We start from the raw sequence: 18,781 nt of genomic DNA, 5'->3' as shown, positions 1-18,781 counted from the left end.
TCTGCCAAACTACCAAACTGAGCGTGCCTCGGGTTGCGCTGCTCGAAACTAGCTCTGCACGGGGTTCGCCACCCTGCGCTGCGCCGTGCCGGGAAACTAGAGCCCATGGTGTCAAAATTTTTTTTATCCAGTGAATGCGATGCACTTCCGTAAATTTCAGACCACCTTTGAATACAGTTAGGAAGCAAATGATTTTGTGCTTGTACAATATCCGTCAAGTTTTAAGATTAACTAAACCTCAAAATTTTAAAGCATGTACAACCCTGATTCTGAAAAAGATGGAACACTGTGTAAGACGTAAATGAAAGCAGAATGCAAAGATCCGAAAATCTTATTTGACTATGTATAAATTTGAATACAGTACAAAGACAAGATTCTCTGTGGAGACTGAGAGGGTCGCCTTTATACAACTGTGGGTCTCTGACTGTGCGTATGCACTGAACAACAGTACAGAGTACATGGCCTTCCTGGAGTGTCTTGGCGGTGTCCTGGAAGCGGTGCCGGTTGGAGATTCCATAGTTCTTCTGGGAGACTTCAACGTCATGTGGGCAATGACGGAGAAACCTGGAGGGGGATGATTGGGAGGAATGGCCTGCCTGACCGAAACCCGAGCTGTGTTTTGTTATTGGACTTCTGTACTAGTCATGGAATGGCCATAACAAACACCATGTTCAAGCACAGGGAGGTTCATGAGTGTACCTAGTACCAGAACACCCCAGGCCAAAGATCGATGATCAACTTTGTGGTCATATCAGCAGAGCTGCGGCCGTGTGATATGGACACTCAGGTGAAGAGAGGAACAGAGCTGTCAACTGATCACCACCTGGTGGTGAGTTAGATAAGATGGCAGGGAGGGTGAGGGTGAACTGGGAACATCTGGCTGAGGCCCCTGTCCGTGAGGTCTTCAGTTGCCATCTTGGGGGCATGGAATCACAGTGGTCCATGTTCAAAGCCTCCATCATGGGGGCGGCTGCTAAGAGCTGTGGTCAGAAGGTTGTCAGGGCCTGTTGTGGCGGCAACCTAAGAACCCACTGGTGGACACCGACGGTGAGGGAGGCCATCAGGCTGAAGAAGGAGGCCTTTTGGGTCTAGTTGGCCCAGGGATCACTTGAACCAGCACACAGCTACTGGTTGGCCAGAAGGGCTGCAGCTGTGGTGGTCGCTAAAGCAAAAATTTGGGTATGGGAGGAGTTCGGGGAAGCTATGGAGAAGGACTTTCGGTTGGCCTCAAGGAAGTTTTGGCAAACCGTTAGACACCACAGTTTGACGCTGCATCTACAAATAAAAGTTAGGACTCTACAATCAAAGTGATAGTTTCTAACATAGCTTATGATTACTTGTCATACCCAGAAATAATACATTTTCATACACTCTTTCTATTTTAACATCTTTTGATGATTTTTAAATTTGTGAAATTTATTTGCCAGTGCTTTCACAATATACTCACTAATATTTTTTTTTACCAACGACATATCAATGTCAGTCAAATCAGTGGACTTTTATTGTTACTTTTTTTCAAAACAATATCGAGTATTTCCTTTTTTTTTTTTTTTGTAATTTTCTTTTCATTGGCAACCAATAATATACATAATGTCACAAAAACATTTTACATCATGTCTGTTTTTCCATTTCCATCTTCAGATTATCACTAAGTCAAGTACTGTATTTACAGCAAGGAAGACTAGAACATAACTAAAACCTCTTCTACATGATGAAGTGAAACAATACTGAAAAGATAGAGAGATGAGTTCAAATTATGATGTATATCCAAGACCCAATCATATCAAAGTCATTCTCCATTAACTCACAGACATGTATAAGCTTTGGTGCCACATGATTGACAGAAAGACAAAACAAAACAATTTATAAAAGAACTGTGGGGACTGGTCATAATTCGCTCATATATTTACAATTTAATCAAATTCACATCTACTGGGTTTAATATAATCTATCCAGCTTCACCATGTATTAGTAAATTTGTCATATTGCAATCTTAGGGAATATGTTAGTTTTTCCATCTTATATATTTGGTAAATTATATCTACCCACTCTTTAGTCGAGGGTGCTTGAGGCTTCAGCCACCTTTGAGTTATGGCTTTTTTACCTGCGGTCAGCTGTATCTTGACAAGGGTTCTATTGGAGTGTATTTCATCTGGAATGTTGCAAAGATATAAAACATCAAATCTGAAAGGAATAGTGGTTCTGATCACTGTTTGATCAGAACAGCTTGATGAATATTTTTCCAGTACTCTGCCAGTACGGGGCATGACCAAAATACAGTACAGGCCAAAAGTTTGGACACACCTTCTCATTCAATGCGTTTTCTTTATTTTCATGACTATTTACATTGTAGATTCTCACTGAAGGCATCAAAACTGAATGAACACATGTGGAGTTATGTTATGTAATAACTGAAAACATGTTTTATATTCTAGTTTCTTCAAAATAGCCACCCTTTGCTCTGATTACTGCTTTGCACACTCTTGGCATTCTCTCCATGAGCTTCAAGAGGTAGTCACCTGAAATAGTTTTCCAACAGTCTTGAAGGAGTTCCCAGAGGTGTTTAGCACTTGTTGGCCCCTTTGCCTTCACTCTACGGTCCAGCTCACCCCAAACCATCTCGATTGGGTTCAGGTCCGGTGACTGTGGAGGCCAGGTCATCTGCCGCAGCACTCCATCACTCTCCTTCTTGGTCAAATAGCCCTTACACAGCCTGGAGGTGTGTTTGGGGTCATTGTCCTGTTGAAAAATAAATGATCGTCCAACTAAACGCAAACCGGATGGGATGGCATGTCGCTGCAGGATGCTGTGGTAGCCATGCTGGTTCAGTGTGCCTTCAGTTTTGAATAAATCCCCAACAGTGTCACCAGCAAAACACCCCCACACCATCACACCTCCTCCTTCATGCTTCACAGTGGGAACCAGGCGTGTGGAATCCATCCGTTCACCTTTTCTGCGTCTCACAAAGACACGGCGGTTGGAACCAAAGATCTCAAATTTGGACTCATCAGACCAAAGCACAGATTTCCACTGGTCTAATGTCCATTCCTTGTGTTTCTTGGCCCAAACAAATCTCTTCTGCTTGTTGCCTCTCCTTAGCAGTGGTTTCCTAGCAGCTATTTGACCATGAAGGCCTGATTCATGCAGTCTCCTCTTAACAGTTGTTCTAGAGATGGGTCTGCTGCTAGAACTCTGTGTGGCATTCATCTGGTCTCTGATCTGAGCTGCTGTTAACTTGCCATTTCTGAGGCTGGTGACTCGGATGAACTTATCCTCAGAAGCAGAGGTGACTCTTGGTCTTCCTTTCCTGGGTCGGTCCTCATGTGTGCCAGTTTCGTTGTAGCGCTTGATGGTTTTTGTGACTCCACTTGGGGACACATTTAAAGTTTTTGCAATTTTCCGGACTGACTGACCTTCATTTCTTAAAGTAATGATGGCCACTCGTTTTTCTTTAGTTAGCTGATTGGTTCTTGCCATAATATGAATTTTAACAGTTGTCCAATAGGGCTGTCGGCTGTGTATTAACCTGACTTCTGCACAACACAACTGATGGTCCCAACCCCATTGATAAAGCAAGAAATTCCACTAATTAACCCTGATAAGGCACACCTGTGAAGTGGAAACCATTTCAGGTGACTACCTCTTGAAGCTCATGGAGAGAATGCCAAGAGTGTGCAAAGCAGTAATCAGAGCAAAGGGTGGCTATTTTGAAGAAACTAGAATATAAAACATGTTTTCAGTTATTTCACCTTTTTTTGTTAAGTACATAACTCCACATGTGTTCATTCATAGTTTTGATGCCTTCAGTGAGAATCTACAATGTAAATAGTCATGAAAATAAAGAAAATGCATTGAATGAGAAGGTGTGTCCAAACTTTTGGCCTGTACTGTACATGGAAATGATCTGCCTCCTTGGTCTGACATTGCCTCCAACACTCTGTGGTAGCCATCATATGCTGCAACAACACTCGAGTATTTCCTTTTCATCAACACCCCTAATAAGGATCTACACCATCCTTATTTCTTGAATCCACAATCTCATTTGCTAAATTCTTTCCAGTGTTTACAAAATATACATCACATTTATTGGCAATTTCTTTTGCTTTATTTATAATTACATTGTTTTCTTTTACAGAGTAATTTGGATTGTCTGGTTTTCCAGTACCATTTTTAATAATGCTGTTACATACTGTCTGTGTGCTCAATACATTCTCAGTCTGACCTCGTCACATACCAATGTTTGGTCCCGCTTCAGTGAGAGAAGAGGTTTGTGCAAATTTGCTTGTCTGACATCCTGTACGCTATTCACTGACCACAGAAGACATTAAAAACAGACAAGTGTTGAAAGCTGGATTGTAAGGAGGCTGGAGTAAATTAATTCCAACATACTGTATAAAGAACTATAAAACTTGTTTTGGTTCTTTCTTGCTACAGATCTAATAGTTAATTTTTGGACCTATATTTCTGGAAGCCAACCGGACAGGAATCAGCGAGAGAAGGACTATCGGTGAGAGCTGAGAGCTTATTCACATTTTAACTTTATGCACCCCAAAACTAACATGCATACAAACCGCTTTATAAAGTGTTGTTACACCTGCCAGGGTATATTCAACTCTGTTATACTGTAAGCAGAATTGCAATGTTAATTACATGAATATGTGTCAAGTACTGCTTGCATACCTTTAAATACTTTAATATTTTTTTCCAGCTGGTATGAGCATACAAAGGGAATACCCCACTGCATGAAGGCAGAAAACCTCTCTGATCTGCCTTCTGAGGTCCAGTTCTCCTTCACCAAGAAGGCAGGGTTTAAGCTCACTGCAGCTGTTGGGTAAAGTCCCCAAATTCTGTCATACATCTATATATCTATGTGACTGTGCATGTCCTATTAAACAAACTGAAGTCATCCAAGAAAACTTACTTTTTGCTTTTTTTTTCTAGGCTGGCTGAGCTGAAAGTGAAGGGACTGGCTGATTCCAGGAAGAACTGGACTTGTATTGATGACATCGAGGGGGTGTTCTGGTTCAACCGGACTGACATATCAGGTACTGTGCTATCATCGTAATGTAATACTTGATAATGTATGTATACTAATAATAATAATAATAATAATGATAATAATAATAATGATGATGATGATGATGATGAAGATGATGATAATTTAAAATTATTAGATAAGGCACCCAGAATAGATTGTTGGTAATCCATCTAGTTCTTGGGCCAAATGTAATTATTATAATTATTTCTGATTTTAAGTCACTCAACTGTGGAAAGGTTTTGGACATCCAACTCTTAATTTCAGTAAGGCATAATAGGATAAACATCAGATTCTCCCAAGAGGTAGTGTTACGGCCGGCTTGTAGGCCGCAACAAATGAGGGAGATGTAGACCGGGCGGTTCCAAAAGTTAACAAAAGTTTATTAAACAATGTAAACAATAAATACTGCGATGGGGTGTGGAAGTCAGTATCAGTGGTGTGTGAGGGTGTATGGATGTGTTGGCTAATGTAAGGTGCATGTTGTCAGTGCAAAACAACAGACGGCAACTCAAAAGCAAAAGGCAGCATGGCTGGAAGAGGGGACCGACAGGAGCGTGGCAGCAGCCACGTCTGCACCAACTGCAATTGCTGAACACGAACACGAGAGCGGGCAAGGAGCACATAGGGACTGGGAAGGCGGGGTTAAGTAGCCTGGGAACACTGGCCAGGTGTTCCCAGTTACTTCATGGCATCTCAGCTCCACCCAGCTGAGGACCTGCAAGACACAAAGCACACACACAGGACCATCGAAGGACCAAGGCACTGGGGCCGTCACAGTAGCATGAACACAATTAATAAGAGGGGACCTAAAACAGACTCCTGGGGGACCCCACAAATGAGAGGGACACAAAAGCAGGGGGCATATCCAAGTGTAACAAAGAGGGACCTTTTTGACAGATAAGAGATGAACCAATCCATCATTGATGTCAACATAGTTTTTCAAACAGCTAATAAAGGTTGAACAGGTTTCTACATTTCAATATATATTTATATCTCCATACGTAGATCCTGCTTTATCCTGGAGTGCAGATTATATCAGGTGCAAAAATGTGTTTACTTCCTTAGGACACTGAGGTCATTTGGAGCAAACAAACAATTAAATATTCTTAACACTAACAAGGTCCTCTATGCTTATGCCCCTGTATCTAAAAGCTTGGCAGAAAAGCGGAACAGAGAGTGAATTTAGGAGGCAGGAGCAAATCAGTGTGGTGGGTATGGGGTCAGGGAAGAGGAGTGGAACTTGGAAGAGCACTGTCCTATGATCAGAAACCGCAACATTAACCAAATTCAAATCTTCCTCACAGAAACCATAGGAAAGCACCAGTTCAAAAAGTTTTCTAAAATCAGTTGGGTGAAAAAAGATAAATACTCTGGTATTCTCCCGAGAGACTTTTGTGTTCTTTCCTAAAACTTTTGCGTTCTCCTGAAAAATATTTTGAGTCTCTATGAACATCTCGTGCTGTGACTCAACATGCAGAGGGCTTGGTGAAGGTGAATTTAGTCTAGATCAGTGGGTGTAGTGATTATTACAGTAAATACTCTCTCAGCCAATCACATCACTGATCTCATTGCTCATCGTTAAACGTGATAACAGGTTCTACAAACTGATGATAAAGATGAGCCCGGGTAACCGAACATCTGTCGTAGAAAAGCTGTGTAGTGTGTAACGGCCATGCATCAGTAAGAACAGTACCCTGAAACACTGTCTGTGGTACAATAACTTATTTGTATATGAATGATTCAACTTTCTTTTTTCTGAGGGTTACATAGAATATAGATACAATTAGCTAGTTTATCTGGTGCCTTGTTTTCCAATGAAATACTTACTGAAGATGTGCAGCAACAACAAATAAATGCTTAAAGTTTTAAAGCAAAGTATTTCACTACCGGAAAGATGGTCTTTGGGCTGTCTATGCAGATCATGGCAAAATGTGATTCTAGTGACACCTATTGTCATGGAAACTACTACAGAAGCAGTTTTGAGTACCATGTGTTTCTACATCTGTTTGTCTGTCTATGGACAGATTTTGTAACATGATAGTGTCACAACCATGTAAGATGAATTTTTGAAACTGTACAGGTGTGTAGTTTAAATCAAAATGAAGGTCGATTTTTAAGAATGGTTTTTTTTTTTTAAGAAAATTTCAAACAAGAAAATGTATTTGTGACATGGAATTATACAAGGTACAACTCCAGTGAAATGTGGTCCCATCAGCTCCTTGAACTTGTGGCAAGGCAAGGCAAGGCAAGGCAAATTTATTTGTAGAGCACAATTCGTACACAAAGTAATTCAAAGTGCTTTACAGAACAAGAAAATGCATTAAAATCACAATACAAAATAAAAACACAAATAATCATTATAAAATGAACTTTAAAAGAGAAGAGTGCAGATAAGATAAGATCCTTTCAGTCATATGCACAGTGAAATAGAGCTGTTTTGAGCCTAGATTTGAACATTGTCAGAGTAGAAAATGGCCTGTCTCACATCTTCAGAAAGACTGTTCCAGATTTTAGCTGCATTAAACTTGGAATCCTGATTCCCCATGTTTAGTCCTGACTCTGGGCACCAGCAGGAGGCTGGTCCCTGAGGTCCTCAGAGTCCGAGATGGTTCATATGGCACTAACATGTCAGAGATGTACTTTGGTGCTAGGCCGTGGAGAGACTTGTACACAAGCAGAGCTGCTTTAAAGTCTATTCTCTAGCCACAGGAAGCCAGTGTAGAGACCTGAGCACAGGACTAATGTGCTCGTACTTCCTGGTTTTGGTCAGGACCCGAGCAGCAGCATTCTGGATGTACTGCAACTGTCTTATGGCCCATTTGGAGAGGCCAGTGAGCAGGCCGTAACAGTAGTCTAACCTACTAGAGACAAATGCATGGATAAGTCTCTCCAAGTCAGGCTTAGACACTATACCTTTGATTTTGGCAATGTTTTTTAGATGGTAAAAAGCTGCTGATGTTATTGATTTGATGTGGCTGTTAAAGTTCAAGTCTGAGTCCATTATTACCCCGAGATTTCTAACCTGATTTGTAGGTTTTAGAGAGAGAGAGACTGGAGGTGACTGCTGACACTTTCTCTTTGTTTCTGTGGACCAAATACGATGTGATTGTAATGCAGTCCTTGTTTGCGTCTTTTTCCATTGTTGGCTGCTTCTTTATAATTGTCTATGTCTCTGGATGATTTTGGTAATCCATGGTTGTGGAATGATTAAACTGTCCACACATCCTGACCCCGACAACATAGCCGGGATGTGTTGTTGCTCCACCCGAACTCAGACAGTGGTGATCCTCAGCAGGACTGGGACAGCAGCTCAGAGTCCCACTGACACATTGATCATAGTCATTCATCATAAAGCATGGTAACAATTAAATGGCGCTGTCCAGGATTACCCAAGTTTCTGTGAATCAAAGGATATTAGAGTTGCTGATATCATGTTGGAAACTGGTGTGGCACGGAGGTCATTCAGTTTATTCCCAACGTCTGTCCAGCTAGCAGGATGCGATTTCAGCTGGTGCTCATTCTTCTTAATTTTTCTTATGTTTATTGATGTTTACATTTGAAAACCAGGCTAGCTAGAAGCTGGCTAGCAGAAGTCGGCAGGTGGAGAATGTACATACTGGTGAATTGATTTCCTCGTCCTGATGAGTGACTTGCAGCCACATGCTGCCACCATCCAAAGCCAACCACAAGTAGCACCATCAAGACTTGCAAAGTGGAAAAAGCTCAAATTTAGCACAATTTTGACACAAATTTAGTGGAGCTGACAGAGAGGCAACTGTAAGCGTCCGTTCCTTTTGTATTTTACTATTATTTTTTCAGTTTTTTATTGATGAGTAATTGTATTGAATTGGATATAATCAAGATCATGTCTGATTCACTTTAACTTTCACATGTAGTGTACAGGTACAGTTAAAGGACAACTTCTGTATTTTTCAACCTCAATCATCAATCAATCAATTTTATTTATAAAGCCCAATATCACAAATCACAATTTTCCTCACAGGGCTTTACAGCATACGACATCCCTCTGTCCTTAGGACCCTCACAACGGATAAGGAAAAACTCCCAAAAAAAAACCTTTAACGGGGGGAAAAAAAAACAGTAGAAACCTCAGGAAGAGCAACTGAGGAGGGATCCCTCTTCCAGGACGGACAGATGTGCAATAGATGTCCTACAGAACAGATCAGCATAATAAATTAACAGTAATCCACATGACACAATGAGAGAGAGAGAGAGAGAGAGAGAGAGAGATATGCAGGTAATGACAGTAGCTTACAACAACATTAAAGAAAGTAATAATATTATAATTATAGTTCTGGCTACTGCGGTACAATATGTTGAAAGTATATATTAATATCTGACAGTATTCATATGTGTATTATAACAGTAGAAGTATGACTAATGATGACAGCAGCAGCCTGGGCCCTATTTCCCCATGTGTATGTGTGTGTGTGTGATTCATGGGTACAACTCGTTCTAAAGTTAGTTCAGTATTTGAGGGAGGCGGATGCAACCGGGAGCCGTCAAACTAGCTAAAATGGTAACGGGGGCAAATGCGTCCCGTATAAGTTTGCTCATTAAAAGTGCTTTTTTTTTTTTGCCACTGACCAGTTCAGATCGCCAGTGCGATCTCTGTAAATAGCATACTAGCCTTTCCCTTACCTCTGGGCTGTGTGACGTCACGATCTTTGCTCCACTGTGTCTGTAGCTCTCTCTACTCGTGGGACAGCCATTTTCTTGAGGAAGAGGTGTTTTGGGATTGGATGTCTTCTCTTCTTCGGGTAGCAGTAGTCATCTTGGGAGAAGTGAGCACTGCAGACCCGATGGTCTGCAAGGCGCAATGTCTGGACAGGAGTGTTAGCATCCATTTGTAGCCAGCGGGGTAGCCCTCCCCCTCTCTGCTCCAACACTGACTGACAGCTGACTCCACTCATATCACACTCACCACTGCCCCAGGATCACTACAATATGCTATTTACAGAGATAACACTGGCGATCTGAACCGGTCAGTGGCGAAAAAAAAGCACTTTTAATGCGCAAACTTATACGGGACGCATTTGCCCCTGTTAATGTTTTAGCTTGTGTCGCTGAACAAATTTTAGAACGAGTCGTACCCATGAATCATAAGCACACATACACATGGGGAAATAGAGCCCAGGTTGAAAAATACCTAAGTTGTCCTTTATGCTGATAACAGTACGATTTTCTAGCTTGAAACTCAATGAAGTTCAACTCTGTTCTTTTTCCAGACTATGTCCAGAAACATTGGAAGGAGGATGCTCTTTTTGCCTACCAGTTTCTAAATGGCGTCAACCCCATCTTGATCCGACGCTGTTCAGCTCTGCCTCATAACTTTCCTGTCACTGACGACATGGTCTTCCCCAGTGGTCAGTTCAGCTTGGCAGATGAAATGGAGGTGATTGTCATGACGTTGATAGATCTTAGCAATAGAAAAGATCATGTTTTGCCCCATGATGCTTTAAATTTGGGATTGCATGTTGCACTACATGTTTAGTCAGTATATGTAACGTTCACACTGTATGTGTGTGAGTAAAATGATTTCCTCACCACAACAGAAAGGCAACATATTCCTGTGTGACTACAAGCGTTTGGATGGACTGAAAGCAAACACCATCCATGGGAAGCAGCAGTACTTGATGGCTCCCCTCGTCCTGCTTCACAAAACACCTGATAACAAGCTGATGCCAGTTGCTATTCAGGTGAGACTTTCCCTAATACAGGAAGTGTCCACCTCACTGAAAGTGTTCTTTAAGCAAGATACAGTGATCTATGCAAGTATCAGCTCCCATGGCTAGTATCTAGATGGCAGCTATGAATTCTCTCCACAGGGAAATGCTGTTCATTTTTTCCAGCCTGAGCTTTAGTCATTAAATAATTCTCCCCATTGTTGTATCTAAGTTTGAAAGGCTGATAATAGAGCCTGATGCAAACAAGTTAAATCAATTTTACTTTCATATGTAGAGCTCACATGTAGAGCTCATCTTCTCAAGCTGACCCTGTGCTCTGACCTGGTATTTAATGAAAATACACAATTTCCCCACAAAGGATCAACAGAATATCTGACTGAGAAGCAGTCCTGTAGTAAACCTGTACCTGTAGTAAATAGGCAAAAATGCAATTATAGAAAATTCGTAAACATTATTGACCAGTACTGGTATTGGATATACTGGATTGAATGAACCACACCTCCTTCCTTCTCCTGCAGCTGAAGCAGACTCCAGCAGAAGACAACCCCATCTTCCTTCCTACTGATTCTGAGTACGACTGGTTGACGGCCAAGATCTTTGTGAGAAGTGCAGATTTCAACGAGCATCAACTCAACGCTCACCTGCTGCGCACTCATCTGCTGGCTGAAGTGTTTGCAGTGTCACTGCTGCGCAACGTGCCCAGGACACATTCACTGTTCAAGGTACACTACTGTAGTAGTTTTTCCTGCTTGCTGATTTTTGTATCATCCAAAGTTGATGAATCATAGTGTTTTAGTGTGAATATATTCTATTATTTCTCACTGTTAAATGGTATAGAAGCATCAAGATTACTGACTTGGTTAACATGTAATAGTGTTACTAACAGAGTTCCCTCATTCTCTCAGGTCCTTGCAGCTCACACTCGCTACACTCTGCATATCAACTTCTTGGCGAGAGATAGTTTGATATCCGAGACTGGAGTTTTCACAAAGGTACAAAAAGACCAACACAGTAGACCATCACCTAAACAATGTTTGTTTTCAATATCATGCACAGTATTTGTCTCTAACTATACTCCTGACATATCTGACTGTAGTATCTGACTCTAGTTTGCAGCCACTGGTGGAGAGGGTTTGGTGACACTCCTGCAGAGATCACTGTCCTCAGTGACCTACACCTCCCTCTGCATACCAGACGACATCGCTGAGCGTGGGCTGGAGGACGTGCCGAACTTCTACTACAGGGATGATGGACTCAAGCTTTGGGATATCATCCACAGGTATTACAGTCACTTTCGATTCTGCATTCTGTTAATAAATATAATGTTGGTACAAATCATGTATGTTTTAGTGACATGTAGCTGCCATGCTAAACACTGTAAAGACCTACACCATATCAGGGTTAGTTAGAATGCAGTTAGAGGCCATGAAGTACACCAGGGTGGAAAATGACCATGATTTGCACAGTGTGTGTCTCAGATTAGAGTTAGGGTTAGATTTCAGTACAGGATTTGCTTTGAGGGAAAAAAGTCATGAAACACAACTAATGTAGCTGTTTGCTAGAAACCAAGCACCCAACTGAATCACATACAACTAATGATACTAATGAAGACAGGACAGATCAGCTGGCCAGCACAGAGGCATCAGATCTGTGTTAAAGAGAATGCTCCAGCAGGGAGAGGAAGTCTGTACCAGGAAAGCACCCTGAGAATACAAATGTAGGATTAGAGATTTTATTTTATTCCACTGAGTTCTTCCCCAAATTGTGCTTTGTGCTCTTGTAAATAATGCCTTGCTGCTAGGCCATCCTATAGAGAGAGCCTAGACTGATCTTGCAACTACTGATCAGGAGATGACTTACAGTTGACTGAGGCTGTTTTTTTTCCAGTATACTGGAAATGCACGTCAACCAATTTACCGTACAGAGCGGCTGTTAGAATTAGGGACACAATACATATTGTTTATGCAAAGACAATTTGCTGTTTGAGCAAGTGATCATACACAACATGGTTTCCTGATATAGGAATATAAGAAAGCCCTTATCCCCCCTAGAGCCCTATGAGCTAGCTTTTGTTCTTACAATTACTAAAATTTAGAGGTGCTAGTAGGCATCTATTTGAACTTTGAAGCCAGCCAGGCTAATCACTTCCCTCCACTTGCAGTCTTTATGCTAAGCTAAGCTAATTGCCACCCAGCTGTAGCTTTATATTTAATGCACAAATATGAGAGGTGTATCGATCTTCTTATCTAACTCTCAACAAACGTTGTCATATATTGCACCAAATTCTTAAAAAGAACAGAACTGATCGTACTAAAGAGATGGACATCAAATTGCCTCACAAAAGAGTTATGCTTTAATACTGCAGTATGTATGAAAAAATGCATAAATCAACCACAGATGTATTTTACATTGGTACTTATCCACACATCTCAAAGGTATGTGCAGGGAGTGCTCAGCTTCTACTACAAGAATAATGATGAGGTCCAGAAAGACGACGACCTGCAGAGGTGGATTGGGGACATTTTTGAACACGGATTCCTTTCCCAAGAAGGCACAGGTGGGCTTAAAAGAAAAGCTCAATATTAATGATGAGAGATGTGCACATTTATATTTAATATAACATGTTCATATTGCAAAGATAAATCAAACTTAAATCATCTAGGCAGCTTTAATTCATGCAGTTTATTTCGTCTAATTCTCAGGAATTCCACAGAGCTTTACCACCGTGAAAGGGTTGGCCAAGTTTGTCACCATGGTGATCTTCAGTTGCTCAGCACAACACTCTGCTGTGAACGCTGGACAGGTGAAGCCTTTTAATTTACTGGGATGATCAATTATAATGTTGCCATTATTGTAGAATGGGTTCATGACGTCTGCAGGTTTTTTTCTGGACCGGAAACAGATGGGTGACATAAACATGAGTCTATGCAGCCATAATAGCAGGTCTGTGAGTCTGCACGTAGGCAGTGGCATTGGCAGGATTATATTCAGTAGAAAACACAAGAACCACCCACTTGTAGGTTCCTGTGGGTGCACAAATGCAATCTACCTGGTGAGCAAGTAAGAGAGAAAAAGAATGATTCTACCGCAATCACTATTGCAGCTCTCTCACAGTAGCTCATAAAAGAGTCATTTCACAGACACACACACACACACACGCACGCATGCACGCACGCACTCACTCATGCACACACGCACACACACACACACACACACACACACACATTCCCACATTCCAACACAGTCATAACTGTGGTGGTAGTGTAGTTTGGAGTCTGTGATTCATTGATTCACAGTTCTGTATACACATTCACATTGTAATGTTCCACTACAACTTAGAGACAAAAGTCAAGTTCTTGCATTAACTATTTAAAACAGTGCTAAGAAAACTTACAGATGTGTCGCAATGTCTCAAAGGAAACAGACACTCACTCAACAGCCCAGGTATCAACAACAGAGATTACAGTGGGCCAGACCTGCCTCCCCTTCCTCTGTTCCACCAACCTACACTGACCACTGTATGCAGGCACAGTGATGCTTTGAGCTACATCACCAAAGCAACAAACTAGTAGTGGACAGTTCTGTCTGTACATATAATCCACACCGTAACAGCCTAGATCCACCTATTTAAGAAAAAAAATCCCTGAAGGTCCCACCTGCTGTTCCTATTACAATTTCTGAGAGGTGAGGCAACATAAACAGAGGTATTTCTAAAGCTAATTTTGATCAACTCATCTCCCCATCACTCAGTCATACTACCTCATACCCAAGGCCCAACTGACATGCTCTTAATTTTACTTTCTTGAAAGTCCATTCCTTGATCAGTTAGTCATGACCCTGACCAATATTGTCAGACACTTATTCAGTGTAATGACTTTGATGTAGTTTTTAACACTGAAACATTGCTTAATACAAATTTTTGATACAAAGAAGGTCAGTACAGTACTCATTACAAGAACAGCAGCCACCTGCTGCAGTTTGATAAAGCTGGAAAGATATTCACAGATTCAAACTTCCCGGGTCAATCATTTGGAAGCAGAACGTTGTTAAAACATGAACAACACCTTGTTCCAACCCTAGTTAAGTAGACAACGAGCTACAACCTAATTTTCATCAAGAAAAAAACATCATCTGAGCTGGACAAATAATGTTACTCTCTATGTGTAGCTGACACAAGTGTGCAGAGACCGTCTACAAAGTGCAGCACTGAAAAGAGATACTATAAAAATGTTCATTAACATCTATAAAGAGTAGTATTTCCAAAATCACTTCACGTAACAGTCTCCTGTTGGTTATACTACAATGCCTAGTTTGGAATAAAGGCTTTTGTATAATTTTGGTAAATTTTCATTGGGAAATGTATTCAATAACTTCACTCGTACAATCTAGTTTCCATCTCCAAAAGTAGTCTAGTCTCCAAAATCACCTCAAACACCAATCCTGTTGATTATACTACAAATCTTAGTTTGGAAAAATGTCTTTTTGCCTGACTTAGGGAAATTTTCATTGGAAAAAATATTATAGTAGTAATTGTATTACTTTATGTGGCCAGTGTTCGGAAAATTCAAAGACAAAGATCCGTAAACTGTTCAACCACTAGCAATAGCATGGCTAAAACATGCAGCTTTTAAAGCACATTTTGAACAATAATTGTAGGGAGACTGGGGTAAGTTGAGCCAAAGGGTAAGTTGAGCCACCCCTTGTTGCTAGGAAACCGTAAATAAAATTGAGCATGTGACCAAATATTTAGGAGGAAGGCATCATTTTATGGAGTCTGTGAAGGTAAGAACCACATGGGTTAAGTGGTTAGAGATTTATGTCCAAAAAAGCATTTTTCACCCATGAAAGTGAATTTTGTCTATCGTAAGTTTCATGGGGATTGTGTTTAGACCAAAATAGATAATTTTTAATTTGTTTTATACATCAGTTGTGGTATCAACTACAAAATGAGGTAGTACAGCTAGCATGAAAGTGCACCATTTTAGCTGTGAGGGCTAATAAAGTCAATATGGTAGCTATGGGGTAAGTTGAGCAATTTGAACAGGGGTAAGTTGAGCCCTAAGTTTCTGAGAAGAGGCAAAGCTGGATATGGTAAACCAAGCTTTACTTTCAAGGAGATAGATGAGGGATTGTTCCCAAGAAGCGATGTAATCGCAAAACTCCCCAAACCTCAGAGTCCCAGCAGTTTGTATTCCCCTGCAACCTGGACAGGTTGGATATTGAGTAAAGGGGCATGTGGTATATGGATGGAAGGAGGGAGGGGGGTGGATGGAACGAGAGTAAGATGGAGGGAGGAGTTTAGAGAGGATGAAGGAGGACATATAGAGGAAGGATGATGAGAGAATGAGAGTTTCGGTTCAGAATGCTGAAATGTGTTAATAAACAAGTTCAAATTATTATAATACCTTCATTTCCATAATTGGACCTCCTGTTAGCAAGGACACCAAACTAGGATTCACATCTACGGATTTAGTTTAGTATTTTCTTTCCAAAAACACAGCTGTTAAGGTTCTCTTGCTAAGCGTACTTTAAGGCATTCTCAGGCCTATGTTAAAATGTTTTGAAGTTGTTATATGCAGTAACAATTTAAAAAAAAATTGTACCTGTTGTACCTGTGTTATAAATAAAAATACGCATGGATTTGAAGAAGTGTCTTATTTAATTCAGTACAGACATGTATGTATAACTGGAATATCTTAACCCAGGGAGGGAGGGAGAGAGAGGGGGAGGAGAGAAGGTGAGGTGGGGCGAAGGGGGGTAGGAGGGATGGCGGGGGGAGGTAAGGAGGGAGATGGCTCAACTTACCTCACTCCTATGCTGAACTTACCCCAGACACGGGGTAAGTTATGCCACGAGACCACTTTTTTTGGACATGCTATATTATCAAAACAGTTATGTTTACACTCATTCTGTTTGTTTGTAGGGATGCACAACACCCTGAAATATATGCACATATATTAGTTAGCAACAAAACTATAATAGCCTTGATGTAGTGATCCTGAATATGAAAAGTGGCTCATCTTACCCCGGTCTCCCCTATCACCATGATACCAGTGCTATGCTGTGAGTGAGTTTTAATCAGTTATCTGCCAATCATTCAATCATTGCAGTATGACTATGGAGGCTGGATGCCCAACACTCCCATCTCCCTGCAGCGTCCTCCACCAAAAACAAAGGGGACAACAAGCGAGGCCACGATGCTGCAGACATTACCTGACATGGGCACAACGGCTAATGGAATGGCCATCATGTGGTTACTCAGCAAATCATCCTATGACTTTGTAAGTGAACAAAACCTCATGAGATTTGAATGATATAAATCCTATTTATGTTCAAGTTTTGTATAGCAGGTTGATACGTCATCAGAGGAAAACACCCTCTTCCAGTCAATGAAAGAAACAGTCCTGCTCACTTCTTACAGCTGTGCATTATAGTGCCAATAGTATATGTTTGTGGAACATTTTAATGTTATTGATAAAATGCATTTTTATTCTATTATTTATTTCATCAGGTCGGTCTTGGCAAGTCTCTGGAGGGCCATCACAGTGAGGAGATTCCCTCCCAATATGTAAAGGCTTTTCAAGGAGAGCTTCAAACATTAAGCGCACGCATCAAAATCAGAAACATTGGTCTGGAGGTGCCATACACATACCTGGATCCAGCTGTGATAGAAAACAGTGTGGCCATTTGAATATCAGAAGGTGTGACCCTCTCAGCTGTTTCAGCCAAATACAGCTTCATATTAACAAAAATGAGAAAGGTAAAATCTGCATGCTCTGTTTTAACTGGTACTATGGTGGAAGGAAGCTACTGCATGTGATCATTTTATAGTGATCTGTGATTTCTGTACAGCCTGATTGATTTTAATGTGGTGAAAATCTGGTTTAAATCATAATCTACATCTTAAATCTTCTTAGTATGTCGGTGAATATGCAGGGTCTCTTATCAAACTCAGTTACTGTGGGGAAAAATATTATTTTGCATTAAGACTGTAACACTTTAGAAGCAAACTGTGCCTTATGACTTACTGTCATAATGAAGTATAAATAAATGTAGGTACCTATGTTTTGCTTGATTTACTGCATGCTCTGTATCTGTATGTTAGAAAAATAGGTGAGTATTAGAGGACAAAACTTTAAAGTGAACTGTGTCTCTTTCATCTCGTGTGAAAAACAAGTATTTGTCACTCAGAACAAAGTATGCTCAGTTTCATGGAGGACAGGAGGTTCCTGTAACCACAGAAAGAGACAGTGCTTCATTGACCCTGTGTTCCATGAGGGAGGTGCTTCTTTCTGTCCTTGTCCTTGTTTTACACTTTTTATAAAAACAATTTCCCTCAGTTGCAAAAGTTGAATACAATAAGTGAAGCTGCTGCATTGACAAGTTACAGTATAAACACATGTATCATCCACAAACAAAATGTGACAATCTGCATGTGCTGTAGAAGGGAAAACAAACATGGTGCATATTAATGTAAAAGTAATTTGGCTGATTTGTCATTGGATAATCACAGCAAAGCCCGAATTAAACACAGGGCCAAACACATTTGACTTAGCACATTTAGATGTCAGTTCTTAATTAATCGTACCTATATTCAGCACATCTTCATATTATAGAAATTTGCTCTTATTTTGTTATGACGTGGCATGAAATGTTAATCTGTGTGTGTGAATTAATCCATTTAATACTTTCTCTGGGTGGTGATTTTTGATCAATACTTTCTACTGTCACTAAGGTCTACTGTAAACTTAAATAAAGTACTGGTTAAGTCTACACATGAGGCGTCTGAGAGATCATTTATCATTTACTGGAGGGGGCACTCAAAAACAAAACTGAATTTATGAATATATGGACCAAGAAAGATTCTGAGTCTCACAAGGAGAGAATTGAATAGTGGGAAGAAGAGAGTCAGTGAGTAATAAACTGACACTATTTTGCTTCATGGTTGTTATTAGCATGACTGGGCTGATACACTGATAATTTGCTGACCAAACTGTAAATGGTAAAGGCTGGTGCTTTTATTTGAAGGAGTAAC

At 40.7% G+C, this 18,781-nt stretch overlaps 1 protein-coding gene across 2 annotated transcripts in view; it reads left to right on the top strand.

The window, feature by feature from the left end:
* The window catches only part of LOC125884311 (polyunsaturated fatty acid 5-lipoxygenase-like), a 78,332-nt gene extending 59,813 nt beyond the window's left edge, over positions 1–18,519 (top strand). For both annotated transcript variants that reach the window (XM_049569220.1, XM_049569212.1), the window contains exons 8-19: positions 4,435–4,507; positions 4,709–4,831; positions 4,942–5,045; positions 10,288–10,454; positions 10,615–10,758; positions 11,265–11,468; positions 11,652–11,738; positions 11,856–12,025; positions 13,182–13,303; positions 13,449–13,549; positions 16,857–17,027; positions 17,258–18,519. In XM_049569220.1, the coding sequence (XP_049425177.1) occupies positions 4,435–4,507; positions 4,709–4,831; positions 4,942–5,045; positions 10,288–10,454; positions 10,615–10,758; positions 11,265–11,468; positions 11,652–11,738; positions 11,856–12,025; positions 13,182–13,303; positions 13,449–13,549; positions 16,857–17,027; positions 17,258–17,437 (1,646 nt within the window). In that variant the 3' untranslated portion in view covers positions 17,438–18,519. The remainder of the gene's footprint in view (positions 1–4,434; positions 4,508–4,708; positions 4,832–4,941; positions 5,046–10,287; positions 10,455–10,614; positions 10,759–11,264; positions 11,469–11,651; positions 11,739–11,855; positions 12,026–13,181; positions 13,304–13,448; positions 13,550–16,856; positions 17,028–17,257) is intronic.
* The last annotated feature ends 262 nt before the right edge of the window (positions 18,520–18,781 follow it).

This window comes from Epinephelus fuscoguttatus, linkage group LG3 (assembly GCF_011397635.1).
Source record: "Epinephelus fuscoguttatus linkage group LG3, E.fuscoguttatus.final_Chr_v1".
Classification (NCBI taxonomy): Eukaryota; Metazoa; Chordata; class Actinopteri; order Perciformes; family Serranidae; genus Epinephelus; species Epinephelus fuscoguttatus.
The sequence above is the reverse complement of the archived record's forward strand: the minus strand, read 5'-3'. Positions and strand labels throughout refer to the sequence as shown.